The 25,247-nt window shown below is 40.4% G+C and overlaps 1 protein-coding gene and 1 long non-coding RNA gene across 5 annotated transcripts in view; one reads left to right on the top strand and one right to left on the bottom strand.

The window, feature by feature from the left end:
- Positions 1-1,559: 1,559 nt before the first annotated feature.
- LOC104963616 (uncharacterized) lies at positions 1,560-8,067 on the top strand. The gene is made up of 3 exons (XR_800338.1): positions 1,560-1,570; positions 2,115-2,117; positions 7,973-8,067. It is a non-coding gene; the product is annotated as an uncharacterized lncRNA (long non-coding RNA).
- A 2,565-nt stretch (positions 8,068-10,632) lies between these two features.
- myo1b (myosin IB) overlaps positions 10,633-25,247 on the bottom strand; it is a 73,442-nt gene continuing 58,827 nt past the window's right edge. Inside the window, exons 19-32 of one of the 4 annotated variants that reach the window (XM_010792223.1) lie at positions 23,937-24,030; positions 22,771-22,920; positions 22,581-22,649; positions 21,602-21,688; positions 21,177-21,263; positions 18,588-18,674; positions 17,839-17,925; positions 16,253-16,327; positions 16,022-16,156; positions 15,377-15,483; positions 15,135-15,267; positions 13,933-14,085; positions 12,894-13,024; positions 10,633-12,801 (exon numbers count right to left, since the gene is read on the bottom strand). In XM_010792223.1, coding sequence (XP_010790525.1) covers positions 12,669-12,801; positions 12,894-13,024; positions 13,933-14,085; positions 15,135-15,267; positions 15,377-15,483; positions 16,022-16,156; positions 16,253-16,327; positions 17,839-17,925; positions 18,588-18,674; positions 21,177-21,263; positions 21,602-21,688; positions 22,581-22,649; positions 22,771-22,920; positions 23,937-24,030 — 1,528 coding nt within the window. In that variant the 3' untranslated portion in view covers positions 10,633-12,668. The remainder of the gene's footprint in view (positions 12,802-12,893; positions 13,025-13,932; positions 14,086-15,134; positions 15,268-15,376; positions 15,484-16,021; positions 16,157-16,252; positions 16,328-17,838; positions 17,926-18,587; positions 18,675-21,176; positions 21,264-21,601; positions 21,689-22,580; positions 22,650-22,770; positions 22,921-23,936; positions 24,031-25,247) is intronic. The other 3 variants (XM_010792224.1, XM_010792225.1, XM_010792227.1) reach the window with 3 other exon arrangements.

Genomic DNA, 25,247 nt, shown 5'->3' with positions numbered 1-25,247 from the left:
GGAACCAAAATCTCCATAAACAAGGCCAAAAAAAAAAAAACTTTAATATGATTCAATTGAAACATTAAATATGGACATTGAGAATACAATTTAAAAAAAGTACCAGACAGCGTTTCACTGAAAGTTTGCATTCAGTAAAAGATACAAAGTTTTCAAAAGTATATAATTAGACAAACAGGTTATTTATTAGTTTTTGCACGAGAGTACCCTGTATACCACAATAACCAGTTTTGAGTGCACACTGGTTTCTGGTGGATGTTGAGTAGCCTGTGTGTGCTTTAGCTGAGGCCACTTTACAAAATTGTTAAGCATGCGTCAAACATTTCAGATAGCAAACAGCCATTGAGGAGAACCATACTACAAAGTTGTAGGAAGACAGCACGTTATCAGGGGAAACACTTTTCCAGGCCACCGTTTATCTCGACTGCTAGCATCAGCTAACAACGTTCAAAAACAGCTTTTATCAACAGGCAATTACTTTTTTCAAAGTAGGGGATGAGTAGCCAATTTTTTCTTGTCAAAGCAAGGGGTTTTGGTTGTGTACAAAAAAGAGTGTTAGTTCATCTGTTGTAGTTGCATACAATGTTCAAATGCACATGAATGTTGTTCGAGAGCAAGTGAATTCCTCACCTGCACTTAAGTTTATTACATGGCAACAGCATTTTTATTTTTATTGTAGTCCAGTGAATTGAGACAGGATATGAAATCCCCTAAGGAGAGTTCCCAAACGTGTCCTGTTTGCTTCAGAAATAAGCTACTGTACGATTAGTTTTGCATGGCAACTGAAGCCTTTTATTTTATTTATTTATTTAACAGGGACAGATCACATTAATAAACATTTCTGTTGTTAGTCAAGAGGCTATTTTTATCTCAAATAAATGTAATGTAAAAGCTTTTTTTTAAAGTTATATAATGTGTTTCTTTATGTATTTTGTGCTGTATTTAGTTTGGCTAGCAATAAAATAGCACAATTATGTTGTTATGTTTGAAAGTATCACTTTATACAAACGTTTGATTGATTTATACATGTTGTACTGTAACATGTTAATAAAGTTAACAATGCTAAAGGAAAAATACAAAAAATACCATGTTTGCTTTACAAAACAATTCCTATATCTCACATTCTTAGAGGGGAATTCATGTAGTTGCTACAAAGGAAATACAGACAGGAAAATCAATCAATCAATGTTTATTTATATAGCCCAATATCACAAATGTTACATTTGTCTCAGTGGACTTCACAGTTTGTACAGAATATCAGTATGACAAAACGACAGTAGTCCAAATGTTTGGAAATGCATGTGTCTATAATAAGAAGATGAATCCACGAGGATATCAACAATCCTGTGGGAGCCATCAGGGAAGTAATATGATCAGGATCCAGGACTCAGGATCCAGGACCACAGCAACAGGATCAGCCACGACTCAGGATCCAGGACTCAGGATCCAGGACTCAGGATCCAGGACCACAGCAACAGGATCAGCCACGACTCAGGATCCAGGACTCAGGATCCAGGACTCAGGGTCCAGGACCACAGCAACAGGATCAGCCACGACTCAGGATCCCGGCGTAGATAGACACCAAAAAGAGATTTGGGGGAAGCTGGGTTATTTGGAACATGAGAGTACACAGGTACAGACAGAGACAAGGAAGAAGTAAGATGTCCCCCGACAAACTTAGCCTATATCAGCAAAACTAGGGGCTGAATCTAATCAGCCCCAACTATAAGCTTTATCAAAAAGGAAGGTCTTAGCACAATCTTAAAAATGGATAGGGTGTCTGCCACCCGAACACAAACTGGAAGCTGATTCCACAAAAGTTAAATTAAACGAGATTCTTCAAGTTTAGTGGAACGCCATATCCTTTCAAGTTTTCTCGACTTTTGCTTTATTTTGCGGGTTACGGCATTATGCCATGGAGCTAGTCTATGTTGTTTTATTTTCTTCTTTTTCAAAGGAGCAACAGAGTCTAACTTTATTCGCAGCGCANTGCTCTCACAAAACCACATTTTATTTGATGATTTCTGAATTAAAATACATGTAAATTATTGTGTGGGAGCAGTAGATCACATATTTGTTTCATACTTTTAAGGTGGCTTCACTGGACTATACAGACAGTTTGGGGCATACCAGAGGTGGTGTCAAACAACCTCCACACGGGCACACTTTTATCAAAAGACCCTTGAGATGGTGGACTTCATCAAAGTCCCAGACTGCCCAAGGGCGGGGAAACATCGGGAGCTGGAGAAGGCAGAGGTCAAAAAGGGTGAGGAGGCCATTCAGCGAACCATCGAGACGATTAGGAACTTTACGAACCCCTTCACCATCTCAGACCATCTGGTGCTCCTGTCCTCATGGAGGTCGAGATGGACGTGCTACAAGCAGAAACTGTGGGCAAGAATGCTAAAGCTGAGTTCATCAAACGGCTACAGAGCAGAGAGCCAGGTAGCTTCTTTGACCCAATCAAAAAGAAGAAACTCAAGACTATGGAAGCTTGTAACAAAAAGGTCACCCTCACATCCTCACAGGGAAAGGTAATGAGATGTTCCAATACCTGAGGTCTACTATATTATTGAAATTAAGTATTTTAATACCCTTTATTTTTTATTGTTGTGACCCCATATTTGTTAATGATACACTATCAATATCATTCCAGGTCATCCATTATTGGGAGCAAAGCAATCTTGCTTTCCTGCTCCTTGTCAAGTCACAACGTGCAGAGGAGCCATTGGACTTGGAGGAACTCATGAAATGTCCCCTAATGCCTGTGCTAGTGCTACAGATGCACTGCGAATAAAATTAGACTCTGTTGCTCCTTTGAAAAAGAAGAAAATAAAACAACATAGATTAGCTCCATGGCATAATGCCGTAACCCGCAAAATAAAGCAAAAGTCGAGACAACTTGAAAGGATATGGCGTTCCACTAAACTTGAAGAATCTTGTTTAATTTGGCATATTACTCTCAATGAATATAAGAAAGCACTGCGTAAAGCGAGAGCAGCATACTACTCTTCATTAATAGATGAGAATAAGAATAATGCAAGATTTGCTTTTCCAGCACTGTAGCCAGGCTGACAGAGAGGCCACAGCTCGACTGAGCCTTCTATTCCCATAGCACTCAGTAGTAATGATTTTCATGTGCTTTTTAACGTAAAAGTTGCTACTCTTAGAAACAAATCAATGACCTCTTGCTTTGACCAGTATGGTGTTGTCACAGCTCCCAGAAGGCGTAAGTTCTGATACTTGCACTAGATAGTAAACTAGAATGCTTTTCAGCCATAAACCTGACGTGGTGTGTGAACGTGTGGTGATATGTGTGGTTACTGAGATGCTAGATTGATACTAGTGTCAGTTGTGATTGTCGTCCGTACTCGTGTGTCTCTCTTCTAGAAGTGCTCTATTGCAACGGACGTAGTCGTGTAGATCGCTGCTTGTGTGTGACTGTGTGACAGTGTGTGTGTGTGTGTGACTGTGAGTGACCTTGGGTGACCTGGTGTGAACAGTTGCGAGATTCTGTGTCGCTAAGCATCATGAGACGTGGTAATATGACGAGAAGTGTTTCTTAATGTTCCTCATTAGACTAGCGACTGTGTTCTGTGATTAACTGAGTAATTGTGAGTGTGATAGATATGTTGTGTGCTGTGTGTGACGGTGTGATCGTGCGTGTTTATGTAATCTTGCTGTGGGGAGCGTGTGTGTAGCTGCGCGTAGTGTGTTGCGACTCGACGAATGGTCAGTGAGATCTCAGAGTGAGTTCGATCGGAGTGTGACGTAGAGAGTATGAGACATCGGGCTCTTATAAGATGCACACACTCGTGGTATCGGAGCGCGAGGAGTTTGTAGAGTGTGTCCAAACTATGTATGAGTGTGAGCTCCTGATGGTTTACTGTTATCTTGTGACTCGCGTTGCCTCGCTAGTTGAATTCTTGAGAAAGCAGTGGTGGACATGTTCTCGTCAAGAGAGGCCTGCGCCTGTCGATCGAGTCTCCCAGCCTATATAAGAGAAACTCAACAATGAGGAAGATTATATAATTTTCTGTATCTTATCTTCTTCGGAGTCCTCGAGACACCAAACGATCCTGAAACATGGGCTAGGGCTCCTCGCCAGTCTTACCTTAAAGAATCATTATATACCAGTCCACAAACAGCTTCTATAATCAAGACCGGTGGCAGAGCGAAGGGACTTGTTCCAACATACTAGGTGGCGTTGTCTTTGTCCTAGAGCTCGATCATAGTGCCTGCCCATATACATAATTACGGACCATGGGAAGCCCATAGACTTTTGACTCAAAGCTGACAGAGCACTTTTGGAATCAGTCGTTCCAGGTTTGCATCAGCAGGAACTGCGGCGGCATGTAACATCCCTAATCTATCGTGCACACGCTCCTCAGTTGTAACTATCCGTTTTTAAGAGTCGCAAAGACCTTCCTTTTTGATAAAGCTTATAGTAGGCTGATTAGACTTCAGCCCCTAGTTTGGCTGATAAGGCTTAGTTTGTCGGGACATCTACTTCTTCCTTCCTCTGCTACTACCATGTGTACTACTCATGTTCGCGGATTAAGCCCAGCTCCGCCCTCAAATTTCTTTCTTTTGGTGGTCAATAATACTCGCCCCGGGATCCGGAAGGTCATGGATATCCTGGCGGCCCTGTGTCATGGATTGCGATCCTGGATGCTTGAGTCGTGGCTGTGGCCCTGTATCATAAGTCCTGATGGATATACTCGTGGATCATCTCCTTTAGACCACACATGCATTTCCAAACATTTGACTACTAAGAGTTGCAAATGGTACTTATCTTTTCAATTTACACATCTGGCATCGTAATTGCACGTCTGTCCGTCCTGGAGAGGGATCCCTCCTTGTTGCTCTCCCTGAGGTTCTCCATTTTCCCTTTAACTGTGGGTTCTCCTGGAAGTTTTGACTTGTACGATGTGAAGGGCCTAAGGACATTAAAGGGTGTCGATTGTCATACTGATATTCTGACACAACTGTGAAGTCCACTGAGACAAATGTAACATTGTGATATTGGGGCTAATAAATAAAGCATTGATTATTGATGATTATTGACGTGTGTGACGTGTGTGTGACGTGTGTGTGACTATCGTGACTGGTGTGGACTGTGTGCTGACGTATGTGTGACTGGTGTGACCTGGTGACTGTGTGTGTGACTCGGTGGTGACTGGTGTGACGTGGTGTGACTGTGTGGTGTGACTGTGTGTGACTGTGTGTGTGACTGTGTGGTGACTTGTGGTGAGCTGGGGACTGTGTTGTGTACTCGTGTGACTGGTGTGTGTGTGTTGGTGTGTGTGACTGTAATGTGACGTGTGTGACTGTGTGTGTGAGCTGTGGGTAGTGGTGGTGACGATGTGTGTGACTGTGTGTGACGTGTGTGTGAGATGTGGGTGCTGACTCGTGATGTGACTGTTGTGTGTGACTCGTGTGTGACTGTGTGTGAGCTGTGTGTGTCGGGTGACTGTGTGTGACTGTGGTGGGACTGTGTGTGTGACTGTGTGTGTGACTGTGTGTGTGACGTGTGTGACGTGTGTGTGTGACTGTGTGTGTGACTTGACTGTGAGCCTGTGTGGTGGACGTGTGTGTGACTGTGTGTGTGACTGTGCGTGTGACTGTGTGTGACGTTGTGGTGACGTGTGTGTGACGTGTGTGACTGTGTGGTTAACTCGTGTGGTGACTGGTGTGGACGTGTGTGTGGGTGTGGTGTGATGTGTGTTGACTGTGTGTGATTGGTGTGTGACTGTGTGTGACTGAGTGTGTGTGAGCTGTGTGTGTGACTGTGTGGACGTTGTGTGCTGACTGTGTGTGACGTGTGTGTGACCTGTGTGTTATGACCTGTGTGACCTGTGTGGTGATGTGTGGTTGTGTGTGTGTGGGTGTGCACTTGTGTTGACTTGTGTTGGACTGTGTGTGTGACGTGCTGGTGTGACTGTGTGTGACTGTGTGTGTGACTGCGTGTGTGTGACTGGTGTGTGAGCTGCTGACTTGTGGTGTGACTGTGGTGACTGTGTGTGTGACCTGGGTGTGTGTGGACTGTGTTGACTGTGTGTGTGAGCGTTGTGTTTGGTGTGACGTGTGTGTGCTTTGTGTGACTGGTGTGGCTGACTGTGGTGTGACTGTGTGTGTGATTGGTGCGACTGTGGTGACGTGTGCGTGTGTCGTGCTGTGGTGGGTGTGTGTTGTGCTGTGTGTGTGACTGGTGTGACTGTGTGTGGTGAGTGTGTGGAGGCTGGGTGTGTGACTGGTGTGTGTGACTGTGTTGGTTGTGTTTGGTGTGCGTGCTGTGTGTGTGACTGTGTTGTGACTGCGTGTGTGTGACTGGTGTGACGTGAGTGACTGTGTGTGGACTGGGGTGACGTGGTGATTGTGTGGGTGAACTGATTGTGACGTGTGTGACTGTGTTGTGACGTGTGCGTGAGAGTGTGCGTGACCTGTGATGTGTGAACTGTGTGGTGACGTGTGTGACTGTGTGTGGACTTTGTGTCCGACTGTGTGTTGGTTACTGGTGTGTGACTGCTGTGACTGTGTGGGCGTGATGCTGGTGTGACTGGTGTGCGTGAAGGTGTGTGTGACTGTGTGTGGTGTGACTGGTGTGTGACTGTGTGTTGTGATTGTGCGGTGGTTGATGTGTTGTGTGACTGCGTGTGGACTCGTGTGTGTGAACTGTGTGTGACTGTGTGTGACTGTGTGTGTGTGCACCTGGTGACTGTGTGGTGACTGTGTCGGTGTGACTTGGTGTGTGACCTGTGTGTGACTGTGTGTGTGTGACGTGGACTGTGGTGTGGTGACGTTGTCGTGTGACTGTGTGTGTGAGCTGGTGTTGACTGTGCTGTGCTGACCTGTGGGTGTGACTGTGTGTGTGACTGTGTGTGTGACGTGTGTGTGTGACTGTGTGTGGACGGTTGTGACTGTGTGTGAGCTGTGTGTGACTGTGTGTGTGACTGTGTGTGTGACTGTGTGTGACGTGTGTGTGACTGTGTGTGACTGTGTGTGTTTGACGTTGTGAGCTGGTGTGTGACTGTGGTGTCGCGTGTGAGCGTGTGTGGACTGTGTGGGACTGTGCTGTGTGACGTGTGTGTGACTGTGTGTGTGACTGCGTGTGTGACTGGGTGTGTGACTGTGTGGTGTGTGTGACTGTGTGTGACTGTGTGTGACTGTCGTGTGCGTGTGTGTGTGTGTGACTGTGTGTGTGTAAGTGTGTTGTGTGTAGTGTGACGTGGTTGATGGTGTGTAGACTGGTTGTGTGTTAGACTGTGTTGTGTGATGTCTTGTGACTAGGTGTGTGGACGTAGTGACTGGTGATGTGACTGATGTGTGACGTAGTGTGTGTGAACTGCTGTGTGTGTGTGTGTGTGTGTGTGTCGACGTGGTGATTGACGTGTGGTGTAGACTGTGTGTGTGACTGAAGCTGTGACTGTGTGAAAGAAAAAACCTGTGTGTGGACTGTGTGTGTGTGTGCCACAAGAATGTAAGAGACTAATGACATGGAGGACTGTGTGTGAAGATGTGTAAGGGAGATAGAGCATGATAGAAATGGTAGTAATACGGAATAGAAGTGGAGATAAGAAACAAAAGGGTGTGAGAGAGTAGGATGAGTATGAGTGGTGACATCTTGGCTATAATAGAGGAGGAAGATAAGACATAGATGGAACGTGAAGTGAAAGAGGTGTCGTCTGACTGGCGCGTGTGTGTGAGCTGTGTGTTCAGTGTGTGTGTGGGTGTGACTGGTGTGTGGACTCGTGTGTGACTGTGTGTGACTCGTGTGGTGACTCTGTGTGCCCCTGAGTGTGTGCTGGTGTGTGACCAGGCGTGTTGTGACTGAGTGTGGTGAGCTGCAGTTCGTGGAGCGGTGTGTGACTGTGTGTGAGACGTGTGAGAGTGGTGTGTGTGCTGTGTGTGTGTGACCGGTGTGCACGTGTTGTCATCGCTCACCGAGGCGAGAGCAATCCGCACGTCACAGGCTTTAGCAGCCGATCATCCCGGCGAGGAGTGCTGGCGAAGAGTATCCAACCTGGAGCTCCTCTCGCCTTCTATCCTACACACACAAACACACACCACACAGACCACAACACACACACCCACACACACACACACACACCACACCACACACACACACACCACCACACACACCAGCACACACACACACACACACCACACACACACACACAGCACCCACACACACACACACACACACACACAGCACCACACACACACACACACACACAGACACACACAGCGGCATGTAGTACTAACAGCCCGAATATTAATAGTGTGTAAATAATACTGGATACCAGGGTTGCCAACCCTNACTGTTGCATTTGACTCTGTATTAGATTATATTGGTTTCCGTCAGTGTAAATAAACCAACCCACTATAAATCAGAACAAGGTCGAGAGTGTGATTATAGCAGTGGGTTGGTTTATTTACACTGACGGAAACCAATATAATCTAATACAGAGTCAAATGCAACAGTAAGGCTATTTTTATCGTCGTCAACATGAATATTAAAGTCACCTACGATATTTACTTTATCTGTTTTAAGTACCAATATTCTGATAAGAAAACTTGAATCACATCCAGTTTATAAAGAAGGAACATTTATTATTCGAAAGCGTCATTTAAAAATACGTACTTTTTAAAAAGGTTATAGAATGCAGTTTATATTTTCCTTAAGCTTGATGGCTGTTTTATGTATCATAAAGGCCATGACCAAGGACACCTTCTCGATTGATGATACTCCTCTAGCTCCCTCTTGTGCCTTTTTGTATTTGATTGTTATGTCATCTAAAATCCACGGGATGTCACTAAAGACTACCCAATCTCAAAACCGCATGGTACTACCTCCCATGTGTCTCCACTCTGTGAGAAAGGACTGCATGTTCATGCTCCAAATAAACTCAATTGGCTGTCATAGTTTCAATGGTGTCCGATGAATAAAGCATATTTGATAAATATTGGTGCAAGATATTCAAAATAGTTTGGAAATTAACAGTGCTGAAAAGTTTCAAACTGTAGCCTATATTCATGTAGCCTACTTTACCTGAGTATTTAAATTGTATTCTACTTTATATACTACTCCACTACATTTTAAATGCCAGTATTTTAGTTTTCACTCCATTACATTCCTCTAAGAGCTTAATATACTTTATAGATTCTGATTACTAGTTAGTACACAATATAAATACATCTTTTGATAATCATTGACATATAATAACACACTAATGCATCACAATCAAGTAAGGTAATATATGATATTTTGAAATTGGATAGAGATAAATACGCATACAGGGTAGCCTACTTTAAGCACATTTTAGCGCCAATTCCATACTTATAGTTAGGTTGGTTTTTGCATGCAGGATTTTCACCTGTAACAACTCTTGTCGTGCTTTAATGCTGATGTAATGTTGTTCGATAAAACAGGTTTTTACAGGATATGGGATTGTGATTTGTACAATTCCAGCTCCCAGCGAGGGGCCGGGTATCCACTGGGAGGTCGGGGCTCCTCCCTCCTTTCCCAGCCTGCAGAGTGGTGGGAACCGAGTAGCCTACCGGGCAGCCCAAAATGGTATGCTATTTTTACCAGTCAATCTGAGGGCTGCTCCCTGGAGACCTGTTGCCGGCAGCTCTCCCAAAGCCGCAGAATGTAACCCCAGGACAGCTCTCCGCAGATGTGATGCAAAACATCTGCCAAGCTGCTTAACTACAAGGCCTGGTCGTCCAGCCTCTATATAACCCCCACCCCTTTTTTTAGTTGGGGCCAACCCGGTCAACCCCGTGGCGATACTGCTGATGAAAGGCAACCCAGGGCCTCGAAAGATGGTAAGATTCAGTCATTTTATTTTGAAAAAAGTGTCTACAACATCATGTATACTGTATTCTGCCTGTTGCCATTACACAGTTTAACTCCTACCTGAGTGTTTCTATCATTATTATTATTTATTTTTTATCTTTTATTTTACTTTCATTTATTGTATTTATAAAAATATATTGAATTTATTTGATAGTTTTTATTGCTTATTCTAAAGATTTTACTTATTTCTTATTAATTTAAACATTTGTATTTTATTTGAGCTGTTAGTTGCACATTCTTACTTGAACTTCTTGCCAATATAAATATGTGTATTACATTATGTTATTTTACATTTGATTTAATTTCTTATGTTTATATAAATGTTATTTTTATTGTTTTATTTCCTATCCTTATTTTACATTTTAACTATTTATCATCATTTCACATTTTACTTTACATAAATATCTCTATTTACTTTTTTTATTTGTATAAATAATCAGAATCCCTTTATTCGTCCCAAAAAGAGGAAATTAACATTGTTACAGCAAAAGTAAAGAGTCAATATTAATAAGGAAGCATGCAAACATATTAAAGATAAAAATTGAAATTACCCAAATTACAATTTACAAAATAGACATCCAGTACTAGTATTTAAAAAGATAAATAGTGTAGCATGTATACAATTGTGTGATAGAAGCCAGGTGTATGTATTATAAATATTTGTGATATATATATATAATTTCTTTTTTTCCCCGACATTCTGTATTGCTCATCGGATTCGGGATTCGGGTGTGGATGATGAAAATAAAAAATGGGACAGAACCCAAGAATAACATTTATTTATTTATTACAGATTTTTATTTTAATTTAAAAAAGAAAAAGATTACTTGTAAATGCAACACTGAGTTCTATTGAAACATGTCCATGTCGTGTCTCTCAGCACAGGTTTACATTTAGGCACACAAGAATGCAGACATCATTTTGCAGCTAAAGCCATTGTTCAAATACAAAACAGAGAAAAGGGAAAGGGATGTGGGGGGTCATCAAAGCAGAAATGCATTCAAACTGTGCCGAGGAAGAGAAAGCATCAAAACTGGCATTTCAGCTCCATCGTTCCCGCCGCGCGTGGGACATCCACAACGGATTTCTCGAGTCCCTGTGTCGTGTGTGACATTAAAAAATACAAAAACGTACAAACCCAGGTTAACCGGATTACAAAACAAAACCAAGTCTGGCTGCATTATTCCCTCACAGACACCAGAGTACAAATAAAGATTATATACCTGAAAATATATCACTTATTTGACAAATTTGGCTTGCATGTAAATATATACCAAAGCTGTAGCAGAACTGGTCGACTATTTCAGATTGATTATGATCGTGTACGCCTTAAATTTGGTTTTCCCCCTTGAAAAAATACACATTTGGTCAGAGTGGGTCAAGCACTACAGCGACTAAAGCGGCAGTGGCAAGAACAGCTTTTTTCTTTACAAACACGGCAGTTTAAAATGACTAGTGAAAAACCCTCGTCCATGCCAGGGCCACAGCACACGGAGCATATGTACAGCTAACGGTACAATGAGCATTTTATTTATTGCACACACAAAAAAAGATTGATATCGGAGGTTTGGCTTTGAATCTGGCCTTGATATTACAGAAAGTGTATTTACTTTATTCGGTCTTAAATCGTGTCCCTCATAGCCAGAGGGTCTCCTAAATTACATATGAGTTAAGGATATCAATTCAGTTTAAAATGGGTCTTCACAGCTGAAATAAAGCTGGGTAATCATCCAAAAATTAGGTAAATGGAAGTTGATCACTTGTAGTGCTGTAAAAATGTTCAAAAACGTACATTAAATTGACCTCCGCAGGTTTAAAAGATTCCCCATCTCAAACATTTTTGGCAATGATGTCAAGAACAGTTACGGAAGAGGATTAGGGCCACATGTGATTTATTTCTTCTTCTTTTTTTTTTAGAGCTGACCAGAAGTGACATTTTCTTTAGAGTTCGAGATAAAGTCAGAATTTCTATAAAGAATTCTATAATCTCAGAACAAACAAAAGAAACAACCTACTTCTCTTCCGTAAACAGGGAACAGTTTTATCTAAGTTTTATATCTGTACACCGACAGGTGACAAGTCATGTAACCTGTTCAATGGCACATAAAGGAGGATACAAAAAGTGGTTCGACAATTACGTAGCAAATTACATTTGACTTATCAACTGCCCACCCTTCTTTGTTTCAGAGAAAATATATATATATATAGAAAAAAAAACAACATACAATCAAATATCAGTTTCAGCTCATCCTCTTTTGATTACACCGAGGTGAAAACAAGTGCAGTATTTAAAGTTCTTCAGGGGGCCCCAAAAGTTCCCAGTTCATCTCAAATTCTAAAAAAAATTGATGAGTCAAGGCCAGTTGAGGCTTGAAAAATGTCAGAGTTCTTATAATGACATTTTTCTCTGAAGACTAAATCAACATACAGTCAGAACAATCAACATCGCCGCTGGTGGAGACATTCCTCTCGTGCTCCACCAAAATGTTTCTCTTTGTTTCATCCATTTTTCAACTCTTTACCCCAGTTTTACAAAACACCAGTGAACATTTGACCAAACTCTTGTGGCATGCAACCCAGATAAGGGATTTCTTTGCCAAAAAAAAGTGGCGCCAGCTATAGTGGTGCCATAGTAAATCTGATAAGAAAGAGAGTGAAGGAAGAAAAAAAACAACAACACAACAAAAGGCGAATAACTGCACTGTCAGTCCTTAGGGTGGGCACTGGGGGTGATGGTTCTTGAGTTCAGGAGTAGGCGGTGGTTTTGAATCATCCCCCTAAACAAATCTGGCGAAGAGAAGCTGCACTATACCGTTGAAGGCACCGACACCTCCAGCAGGCGGTTGTTCTTGCGCTTGCAGGACACGCTGTTGCCGTTCTTGGGACCTCCCTGGATGAATTTCACGCAGACTTTGTCGTGTTTGAACTGCACCAGAAACCTGCCAAACAGAAACATTTAGCCACGTCGTTAAACATAATCAAACTTGGATCATTTGAGGAGAATTACTGGATTTTGACTTGGCTCTCTTACTCGTCTGAGATGTCGATGTTGAGCTGCTCGCTGTCTGCAGCCGTGGCCCCGGTGCGGTGAAGTTTGGTGATGATTTCGATCAGATGTTCGCTGCTGAGTAGGAAGTCTCCTTTGATGGCTGAGGCAGATCCCTGGAGACAAATAACACAATGGCATTTGAATAAAAAACACTGAAATCCAAGGCCACCGCATACCGTAGCTCAGTTGGTACAGATGCAGGTTTGAATCCAGCCTTAGGTCCCTTTACCCATGTCTTCCTATCCATCTCCCCCTTTCAGAGCGATCCCTCTAAAAAACACTAAACTGGCCAATAAAATATTCTTTAAAACCTCAAGCACAGCCCTCTGTTGTTGAATAAAGATATGATACCATCTTGTTTTCCACCAAAAAATAAGATGTCAACATAACTTTGTATGGATGCACTCTGCTTGAGCTACCCATCCAAAAAAACATCATGCTGAGACTAGGAAACAAGAAGTCTACTTCCCCAAAGGCAGAAATACATAACCCACAACATGACTTCGTAATGCAACACTGCCAAAACCTTCCCACACACACAACTTAATGCAGCAAGTTAGATTTTTTTAGCATCATTCAAAATTTCAAAACTACATGTAAAGAACAACTTTGTGCAAAGGTTTTAATCTGAGTGATTATTGTATAATTCCAGTGCAAAATACTGGACATAAATCCACACCCAATGTAGCCTATACCTCAATGTCAGGTGTTCAACTAAACAGCTAAAAGCTGTATCGGATCATACTGTGATTCTATCAGGATCAGAATACATAGTATTGGATATTAGACACATTTACACTGTGTGCAGAAAATGCTGTATTGTGCAAACTTGTTTTCGGTGTCGTTCAAGATATTTCGATATACCATACAACACAAATGCTGTTTAACACTTCTCTTTAGAGTCACAACAGACAACTTTTTGAGAAAATCCTCACACTTCTTCTCCTGCTGAGTTAGATGATGATCGGTACTGTATCATACCTGCACTAAAATCCAACTTCACATCGTACCTGCCCCTTACCTCTTTGAGTTTGAGAGCGAAGAAGCCGTCGCTCTGCGTGCTGACCGACACACTGGTGAGGTCCGGCAGAGGGACACTGGCCTTCACCTGACCCGTCTTCTGGTCGGCCAGCACCACGCTGTTCTTAGTCAGCAGGAAGATCCGAGCCGTGCCCTGCAACCGGAGCAAATAAAGTCCGAAACATTATTTAAAAACAATCATATAAATCAATATTCAACGACTAAACATGTTTTTTTAGGCATGACAAGGCAAGATCATTTAAATAGCAGATTTGAATAACATGGCAATTCAAACCTCTTTACAAAACATAGGATTTATTTTTGACATACTATGTCGTTTTATCACGTATTTTGGATATAGTATACTGTTGTTTTTTAAAATATTTTCCACAGTTTACTTTGTCGTTTTTCAACCCTATACTATGTATTTATTAGTAATATTTATGTCAAACTATACTATATTTTTCCTGATATTTTATACTATAATACAAATACTACACCATGGTGTTAAAAAAAAAACAACATTATAAGATTACATTTTTATACATTTAAAAACGGTCATTAAAAAGCCAAGACAATATAAATGAAACAAGTTATACAATTTAAAAAAATTAAATCACTGTGCTGTGTCTCATATATATTGTTATTTTATTTAATAAAATGCAGTGGCAAAAGAAAAATTCTTCAGCTTAGATTTAAAAATAATAAGAGTTGCAACAGAACTGCAGTTTTTTTTTTTTATCTCCAGATAAATGGAGCATAAAAAAACAACAGATTGCTTATTAATGTTTAGCTTTGACTCTGGGGACAAAAGGCCTACATGGATGGTTCATAATCGGCTTTCAAAAACCAAGAGTAGTATTTTGAATTCAATTATTTTACAACCTCTTTTAGCAGCATCGTTTTATCTCATCTTGAACCTGGGACAGGATTTTAGAGTGAAACATAAATCCCCACATGTCTCCTATCTGCAGAACAGAAACTAATGTCAGCTGTTAAGGTGTCAGAAAACATCAGATTGCCTCACAGCTGGGGTGAAATACTCATCGAAACAACTTAATAGGGTTGTGCTTTACCAGGCCTGTGGGGAAAGTGGAGCTGAACTCTAAACAGCAGGGTGACGACGTACCCACAGCTCAAATGTTGGATCCATTTGGCTTGTGTAGAAGCTAAAGATATTGCAGTGTGAGTGATCTCTGTTACCTTGCCGTTGGCCCTGTTGATCTTGTTGACCACGTCAGCCAGCAGGACCTTCTCGTCCATGGCGCTGTTCAGTTTCTGATATTTGGGGTTCTTGCTGATCTCCAGGTAGTCTCCCATGAAGGGCTGGCTCACACTGAGATTAAATACATTGGAGCAACGTGAGAAGTGTGAAGTTTTTGTGAAATTAAGAGATTTTATTTGTACCTATGAAATAAAGAGCAGTGTCCTTGTTAGTAAGGTACCTGCTGGCGTAGAGAGCCTTTTTATCTTTGAAGATCTCACTGGCCTCCAGCTTCTCCTCGAACACCGCCTTCTTCTCCTCTGTGAACTCGCTCCTGTATTTCTTGCACTGAATACACACATAGCAAAAGCAGTTGAAATAAGAGTTGTTGTATTAAGCATAACATATTTTGTACAGTAGGTGGTGGAAGAAGTATTTTATCTTTTCCTTAAGTAAAACAAATATTCATAATAATTAAAGGTATTATATAAACGTTTGCCTTTAAGAGTTTGGCAAAAAGTAAAATATTAACCTTAAAACATGTAACATAGAGGTAAAGTAAATAAAAAAGTAGTAAAAATGACATAGAACCACTGATTTTGTATCTTCTTTCAAATTAAGTTTTAAAAATCAGGATTTAGTGTGTTCTATAGAACTTGTTGTCTCCTCACTGATTGGATCTTTTGTGATTGGTTACAGTCTGTGGCTTAGATTGGTTGTTGTTATACTGAAAGTTTAATGCTTGACTAAACCATAATGCTCACTTTGTGCCTGCCCTCCAGGAGTGTATAACACAATATTCACTGACAGTATAAACCACATGCATAAATATGGGTTAAGGGCACAGACAGAGGAGAGGGGTTATAGCCGGTTATTTGTGACCGACCCTCCAGAGATGGAAGATTCTCCGCAGGTCTGAGTGAACTCCATCCAGGAAGAGGTAAGGCTTAACAGGCCAGCTCTTGTCTATGGGGGACATGGAGGGCATGGTGCTCTTCAGGCCCAGGAAATATTTCTGCATCTGAATAAATGGACAAAAAAGCAAGTGAACGATGTTCTAGCAAAAATCTTTGATAAAAAGCAACAAAAAAGGACATTTTGATTTTGTTCCACTTACAATCCTCTGGATGGTGAAGTTATAGATCTTCTTGCCTGCGTTTGCCCTGAAGAATTTTCTGTACTCTCTGCGAACCTTTTACAACAGAGAAGGATTACAAAAAACTGTCAATCCCCTTATGATAGCCATTAGTTGATTTGAAGCAGGAAATAGAGGGAATAGACTGACGGGGGGATGACACTAAAACCAGTCAGCACACTAGAACAACAGACGTTTGGTTAGTCACAAACAATGAAGACAAGGCAGGAACAGACAACTCCAAAGCTGGTGGAATTATGTAAAATGACAATTTCTAGATTCATTACAGAAAAGTTGATGATGGTTATGACAAACGACCTTCATGCCGACCTTAATCGTACAAATTGAGTTGTGAACAGGTGCATGGTGGGTAATTACCACAATGGAAAGATTAACACTGCAACAGATGACCAGTGTTACGCCAGTTATTTGGTAAAACATGGGGGAGACTTAACAGATTAGCGCAACAAACTGGGACACACACACATTTAACACACCTAAAGACAAAGATGTAACGAAGGAAGGTAATACTGATGGGTACACAGAGCGGTGCCGCTTTATTTGAGGTTAGTTGCACAGTTTCAGAAGATAACACAGAGGGAGGGGTTTAGATAAGAACAGATATGAAAAGGGAAACAGAAAGACAGACTCTGCCATGTGAGCCAAGCTCTGTTGGTTTCAATTTTCAGCATTAAAAATACAAAAATAAAGAAGAAAATAGCAACTTTCCCTTAAAATTATCTCAAATATATCTAAAACCATGTCATTTCCAAAGAAAATTATCCTTAAATGAAATTGTTACATGTTCGTGAACAAATCAATCGTTGATGTGAGGGCTGTGAATTGTTTGAGCCAATGTTTTGTTGAGTGCCTGCAAAAGCTGCACAATTCTTAAACACTCAATTTGCTTACTTCTGTAGTTAGATGGGCTATTTAGAGTGCATAAGTATGCCCCAATGCAAAGTAGGACGACATGCAGATGAACCCAGATTATGTTCTCATTGCGGTCAAACGGATGAGTGATGACCACTGGACACTTCGGCAGCCATCTTTGCTACCATTGCTGCAGGGAGCACTATCCAAATAAAAGTTATACAGGTTTTTCCTGAATTTAATATAAGCACCACTATATGTGTTTTAAACGGTTTTAAACAAAAGCCAGACATAATTTGATTGGGTTAACTGAGCAGTCTGTAATGATTTGTCATCACAAACGTTAACATTGAAAGCTAGGTAGATAGCTAGCTTACTAGCAAGCTAACAGCGGGGATTGTCACTTCTGGTGAAGGCACAGCAGCAGTTAGCCATTTTGGGACAACACTACCCTGTCTAGATTCAGACACTTCATATGTTTTCACAGTGTATGACATGGCGGGGTACTAAAGGAAGTATCCGTACTGAGACACAGCAATTTCCTTTATTGATAAAGTGTCACCACAGCACCAGGCAGAGACTGGCTTCCTGTAGAAGCATGTATTAAGCAGATTGTTGAGGAGGATAAAGAGTGTCAGGGGTGATGGGTAGGTGTGAGATATGGGGATGGGCTGCACTGGGGGGCTGGTAGGTACCTTGAGTCCCTTCCAGTAGGCCCAAATGACAGCGACAGCGTGCTTACGCCTGGCTTCTTCCTTCAGTCTTCTCAGCTCCCTGCGAGCCTGTTTGGTAGGGTGGGCGGGAAAAAGAGACGGAGAGTGGGAACAAAATGAAGCAAGAGAAAAGATGAGGAAGAAAAAAGGGACAGTTTGATTTTGCCTGAGGTGGGCAAACATCAAACAGACACAGTTGCACACCAGCCCTGTGTCACAATAGTACTGCTCCAGTAACAAAATATTGCACACATTTATCAGGGGGGGACCTCTGGAATGGAAACAGACTTTTAGTGGAACTTTGAGAGGTTCAGAAAAAGAGCAAAAGTAACAGGCATCAGTGATTACCTAAAAGGGTCCATCTGAAAAAATTAAATTGTCAAAAAGTACTGCAATGCAAAGAGAAAACATGCATTAACTACAGGAGAGGGTCATGCAAGAGGCAGGCATGGAATGGGGGTACCTGTAACCTTGGGTCGCCAACTATTACTTACAGAGAATAATTACAATATCCTGTCATACTGAGTTGTGAAAATTAGCCTCAAGAGGACTAAAAGACTCTTCCTTCCACTTCTGCATCCAAAGTGTGTGTGAGAGGGTGTATGGTAGAATTGTTTGTGCAGAATGATGGGTATGTTGGGGTTTGTTTTTGTTGGGGATGGGATGGTAGGGGTGTTTCGATGGAGGCAGGCAAGTCACGGCAAGTCACGGTCGACAGGCTTCCCAAATACCTTGGTGCCTTGCCAGCCGGCCCAAATGACCGACACGGCGTGTTTATTCCTCGCCTCCTCCTTCAGCTGACGCAGCTCTCTCCGGGCCTGATGGGAAGCGGTGGCAGTTGCGGCAGGGGGGATGTTAAGTTCAGTGACAATTTAAAATATTGATGTGTTGAGTAGGTGTGACAAAGTGTTACGAAGACGAGAGACAACAAAGGATGTCGAGAGACGGGAACACGGGGTGAGTCACATTGACGTGAGAGCAACTTTATGTGGAGCTAACAATTTGTGACTCAGTAAATGTAATGGTTTAGAAGGACACTGCACGTGTCAAAATAGTTAATTTTACTGTGCTTTCTCAAGTATGGCCAATGTTATGATCGTATTTTCATTTATTGGCTTTATTTTGTTGTTTTTATTTATTAGTTGTATTTATTTGATCTCTGTTATTCGGCTTATGTTTTACTATGATCTGGATCAAGGGTGGGTAATATGAATATATGAGGAAATATTCCAGTCCCATTTATATAATTGTCTTGGAATGAGTTTTCAATATGACTCTAAATCTGTATTTGTTTTCTATTACTATGGTATTCATCTTCCCTTAATATGATTATTATTCATATCAAATACAAAATAAATTCACTAAATTAGTTAATAATAATAATAATAATAATAATAATATGGTTTGTTTTCTTTCCGACTTTCTGAGGCCAAAAAAAATGCTAAGGCCCGTTTCTTTATTTTGTTTCCTCCACTATATGCAAACTAAATAAATTGTTGAACAAGGTACATGAAAAAATGAGTCACGGAATAAAAAGTAAAAGAACATTGCTTCTCCTCGTTTTATATCATAATAAAGCAAATATATTTGGGTTTTGCTTTGAGAAAATGACATCACCTTGGATTTTAAGATACCGTTGTTGACATATTTTGTACTTTTTTTGGACATTTTATAGACCAAAGATTAATCAAGAAAACAATATCCAGATGAATCAATAATGAAAATAATTGTTGGTTGGCAGTCTGGATTGTGATTTCGTTTTTCTTGAGCTCCATAAAAAAGTTGCCACTTAGTTATCTTTTTAAATGCTAAGCACAACGTTAAAATTCAACACAGAATAATCTTTAACAGCATCGGTTATGAGTCAGAACTGATAATCATCAGCAGGCGGTGAGACCTTGACATGAAATATTGATTATTTACAACAAAGGATGTGTCAAATGGTAAGTGAACGCTGATAAGATGTTAAACATGCCGGCTACAAAGTCTGCACAGTGGCTTTGATTATAAGCAGCCACTGGGGTTTTACAGCAACACGTGTGCAATCGTATTGACATATTTCCATCCTTATTTATTTTGCTGTCAGCAGTACTGTACATGAGAAGAGGCGCCTCAGCATTGAAACTCATCTGTGTGGTGGGCACAGTGCGGTTAAACTAATTAGATTAGAGAAGACACATTTAAAACACCACATTGGTTAGAAACCAAATCAAAAAGACACAAATGGAAAACATGTGAGGCGTGTTAACCCTCCGATTGGGTCGTTTACGATCCAAAAAAACACAATGTCTTTAAACTGCTATAACTTATGCAATGGTTTGAGCTAGAGACTTGTCTTTTCCTTTTTAAACTAGAGAAACAATGCTAGAAAACAAGCCCCTTTCTGTCCATGTGAGCCAAGATTTAGATATATATTTAAAACAAATGATAAATCACCCAAGTATGCAAAAACTAGAAGGTCTTAATGTTGGTCTCCGAGTGTCAAAAGATCTGTTGGGTTTAATGTTTGTAGAAATTCATTTTTAGCATTATTAGCAACAACGAGAAACATGAAGACAATGATACGTGTTAGAAGCTACAAAACAGAAACAAGGATGAACAACGATCCGGCCATTAGCTGACGGAATGGCTGGGATCCATGTTCAAACAGAGGGGCTGATACTCCATAGAGTGGTGCAGAATGACTCCTAAACACCAAAATTATTTAGCATTTCGGCTAGTTTCTGAGTTTTTGGTTAGCTTCCCAAAATAAGATCTATGGTAAACGCAACCTTACGAGATATTCACGCTTTGTTGTACTACATCAAAAACATCAGTAATTACCCACTGGTGAATATCTGAAGCATTTACATGTCATAAAAGAAGCGGGTGCCAACAAGTTGCAAAAGGAGACTACTAAACAACATCACGTCACATTTAGCTTATCAGTGTTGATGTGAAGTCATGTCAAGTTATGTGGTTCGTTGATAGCCTAGCTTTAGCTTTTGCCTTCTGGCGATTTACGATTTTAAATCTTAAAAGTAGTGTCAATATGTGGATAATACTCTGCTTATACACTTGTCTAGGCATCTTAAATGTGGGTTTGACAGAGGGATTTATTCTGTAACAAATAATCCAAAATCCAATAGGAAAATGTCATTGCTTTTTGTTGAGGGAGCCCTTGCAATGCCAACTTCTGAGTTGGGCTACGAATATGTCTTCACTGCACCACTCTATTAGGCTATGTCATAGTGAGGATGGGATGGTAACGCGGACATGGAGAACACGGATGACAGGACATCTGGGACAGAGTGAGACACACTGCGGCTGGGTGGAAATACCTTGGTTCCTTGCCAGTATGCCCATATTACTGTCACAGCGTGTATATTCCGCGCTTCTTGTTTTAGACGCCTCAACTCCATCCGAGCCTGGTGGGAAGTGGTGGGCGTTTGGTAAAAGGAAAAAGGACCAAGAAAAAAAAGAAAAAGTGATAGAGGAGTGGGGGGGTGAGAAAAAAAGAGAGGTGGCGGTTGTGTGATCAGCAAAAAGAAGCAGAATCAAAAGGAGACAGCAGCATTTACATCAAGGGTGTTAAAGATTGTTTGTAATACTGTCGGGTAATCAGGCGGGAACACTGCATGAGATGAAAAATCAAATGTTTAAGGCTATACTGTAAAGACTGCAAGGGCAGATATATATTTTTTTTCTCCGACATGATTGAAACAGGCCTTGCTCTGTGATGACTCGCGCTTTTATGACTCAGTACCTGTGTGCCGTGCCAGTAGGCAGAGATGGTGGTCACCGCCTCCTCACATCTCTTCTGATATTTCAGCTCTCTCAGGAGTTTGCGTGCCTGGTGGAAATATGACATGCAAACATTTGAATGTCCTGTAAGGATTTTGGCATGGCTACACGTGTGTCTAAATGCATTATTATTATTATTATTATTTTGTTCTTACTCACCTTATACTCTATACGGTAAACCTTGCACCACCATTTCTCTGCACATATATATTTTGCGCATTTCTGCACAATGCTAATTATTTTTAAACTACACAGCTCTTCATTTTTTTTATTCTGATATACTGCATATCTTTATTTATTTTTTTAAAGAGATATTTGTTATTGTTTTTCCATTTTAATAATCAGAATGCTTTCTTTTTTACAGGGGGAATTAAATTGTGACAACTGCTCCAATTTAGGATCAAATAAAATCTAAATCTCAAATAAATGTAATAGAATAATATATGTACATAAACATAAAAGTGTGAAGTAAACATTAGCTAAAATGTATGAAAACATAACTTAAAGTTAAAATGTGCAAAAACAAATAAATACAATTGAAAAAATTAAAGATATTTAAATAAACATGCCGGTAAATGATAAAAATGAAAAAATAAATCAAATGTATATTTATATAAAAACAAGAAGGGAAAGTTAAAATGAGCACATTTTACATTATATAACAATAAAATGGGTACATAACAATTAAAACAGTGGTGTATTAAAAAAGCTACAAATGCTGGATTGCAGTGTTTTGCATATTTATATTTCTTGTAAAGATTTTATTTTATTTTATAATTTTGTTTTTAAATAGTTTGATATATGTTCCTTTTTTACAACTTAATTCTTCTTACTATGGTTATCTATCCAACATTATATACCAAAGCAAATGAATGTTACAGTATGTGTAAACCTACATGGCAATAAACCTGACTCTCCTAAATTCAGAGGAAGTTGCTCACCTGCCATCCCCGAGTGTAGGACTGCACTACAGTGGTGGCGCTCTTGATCCGTTTGTATTTATTTTGTTGCTGTGAGAAGAGAAAAGGTAAAATATTTATTTTGAATGAATTATGAACACTCCAAGCATGCATCCATTTCATCTGTCAATCTGTTTGTTTAGCTTTGTGCGTGTGTGATTCTGAGCCTCACCGCGTATCGGCGGAACCATGCCGCCACCACGATCTGACTCTTCTTCAGAAGCAGGAAGTGGCTGCGACACTTCCAGCCGCGGTAGATCTTCTGAATGAGCGTGGCCAGGTCCTGTAGACATTGCCTCCTCCTCTCCTCCAGGGAGAAGAGCTGTGGGGAAACAAAGGGGATGTATTGGATGAGAAAAAACCTGTGTGATGACAGCTGTTAAAGTTTGGAAGGCATCAAAATCTATCTTATCCGAGTATGGTGTCTTTTTAACCTCTGCAACAAGGTTACAGGGAAGTTGTAAAAAGGGAACAAGTTTATAAATGAAACGTCCAACTATGAGATATATTATTTTTTGGATCTGATCATATACTGATTTATCTAATACAAATACGAATGTCCAATCCAAAAGTTAACCCTTTCCTGCCTGTCTCACAGCGATGACCCGTGTAAATCAAGTTTTCTTCATCATCATTCATGCTGTTATCCAATGTAATTTGTCCTCTTGTTAATATATCTTTGCATACACATACTATAGAAACAGAATTCCTCAATAACCCCCTGTTGTGGTAATGTAGGTTAGATACGGTCACTTATTTATATCAAATTAAGCAGATGCAAAATCGTGTTCCATGTTTAATGAAGGGAATTCCCCCTAACCTTTATGAGAATTAAAAAAGTGGCTATATTAGATAAACAGCCAAAGTAAATATTGCCTGGGAACAAGGATTACTATCCACTAATGTAGACGCTACGTTTTGCAGCTGGAGATATATAAGGCAGATCAGATAGAAAAGGCAATTATGTAAGAAAAAAGAAAATTCCCCCACAATGAGATCATGTTATTGTAAGCTTTGTTGGTCTTTTCGCAGGGTGGGGAGAACGTCCACTAAGACGCTGCAGGCTCGAGCAGTACCCTACGAGTAAAGACGCTCATTTCCCATGTTGTCGATGGGATGGATAAGTAAAACCATGTGTTTTTTTGTTTCCTGGGGGTTGCATGCTAATTGCTGAGATGAGGGGCTCTGGGTTCAGCCCTCCATGCTTTGCAAACATCTTACTGTGAGAAAATCAGCACACACTGGATGCAATTTATTTTAAACACAGTTTGATCTACAGGAATACACATCAGATGTCAAAACTGGCAAGAAAATTATATATTTATTAGTTTTTTTTACCGTTCTTGGGTTCCTGATGAAGACCTTGGAGCGACCGTAGGAGAACTCCTCTGTTGGGACCGTGAGGTCAGCCATCAGTACCTCCACTCCTTCCCTGTGGAGAACCATAGGGGTCATACGGGTCATTCAAATTTGACATTTAAAGTGGTCATAAACAACATTTATAGGAGTGGTGAGAAGATTCAGGGTGTGAGGGAGGACAGCTTTGGGGTTGTAGGGGTTTTGAGAAACAAAGAATGATTAAGGGGAGAAGGAAATCCAGAGGAACATGTGTAGGGAGGAAATAAGGAAACCACACAAAGCACAGAGGGATGTCTGAACAACAAGAGGCCGATGTGTGGTGCAGCAGATAGGAATCAGTGCATTTAGCAGCACAGAGGGACGAGACACGCACGTCTGGCTGATATGGAACAGGGGAGACAGATAAGATGAAACGTCTCAACATGTTGTGGCTCAGAGAGGGACTAGGCAAATACCTGAAACTGTCTACGTGTGTACTGAAAGTAATATTAAAGTTAGATAACCATCACAAGAAAGGAAAATATTTTATATCATGGAAGATAAGAAAAGAGCATCTCCATAAAAGTACCATGTAAACTACAAGGTTGTAAATCTTTTGATAACTTACGATTTGATTACGATTACCGGGGTTGGGATTTGATCCAAAAATAATATTTAATTCAAAACAATTCCCTATTCAAAATACATTTTTGATTTAGTGTATGGAAGTGCTGATTTCGGGATCTTCTCCAGTCTTGTGCGCAAATTATGCCTTAAGAGAAGTGTGTGTAATATTTGGATTTTTTTTACATTTGAAAAGTGATATCAACTGATTGCAATAATATGAAACACCCAAAGGCAGACTGGAGACAACGGCAACTTGAAACAAATATTAAGCGTTTTACTAAATGGTAGTATGCTTGAATCCTAAGTGACTTCAAGTAACAAGTTCAAGTTAAACGAAAAATCAAAGATGCTGCCCGTTATGGTTATATACATTATTTTCTAAATACATTTATACAAAATAATAATAAATTGGTATTTTAAATTTTTCAGCATATCAAACAACCTTTACACTAATATTATTTGTTGTTCAGGATAACTGTCCATCAGCAGCGATCTCTAGCTTATTTTTCGAAAGAATATTGAAAATCAATTTTTAAAAGTTAGGAATTGATCCAGAGTCCTAAAAGAAAAAAGGTCAATATGTCAATATGTTGGGTAAACTTTTCTCAAGTTGAGCTAAATATGTCCTATAATTGACCTTTATTAATGCGCAGAAAGCTATAGAAATAACCTGCTTCACATTTA

Source organism: Notothenia coriiceps, unplaced genomic scaffold (assembly GCF_000735185.1).
Source record: "Notothenia coriiceps isolate Sejong01 unplaced genomic scaffold, NC01 NC01_scaffold00036395, whole genome shotgun sequence".
Classification (NCBI taxonomy): domain Eukaryota; kingdom Metazoa; phylum Chordata; class Actinopteri; order Perciformes; family Nototheniidae; genus Notothenia; species Notothenia coriiceps.
This window is presented reverse-complemented; position numbering and strand designations above follow the sequence as displayed.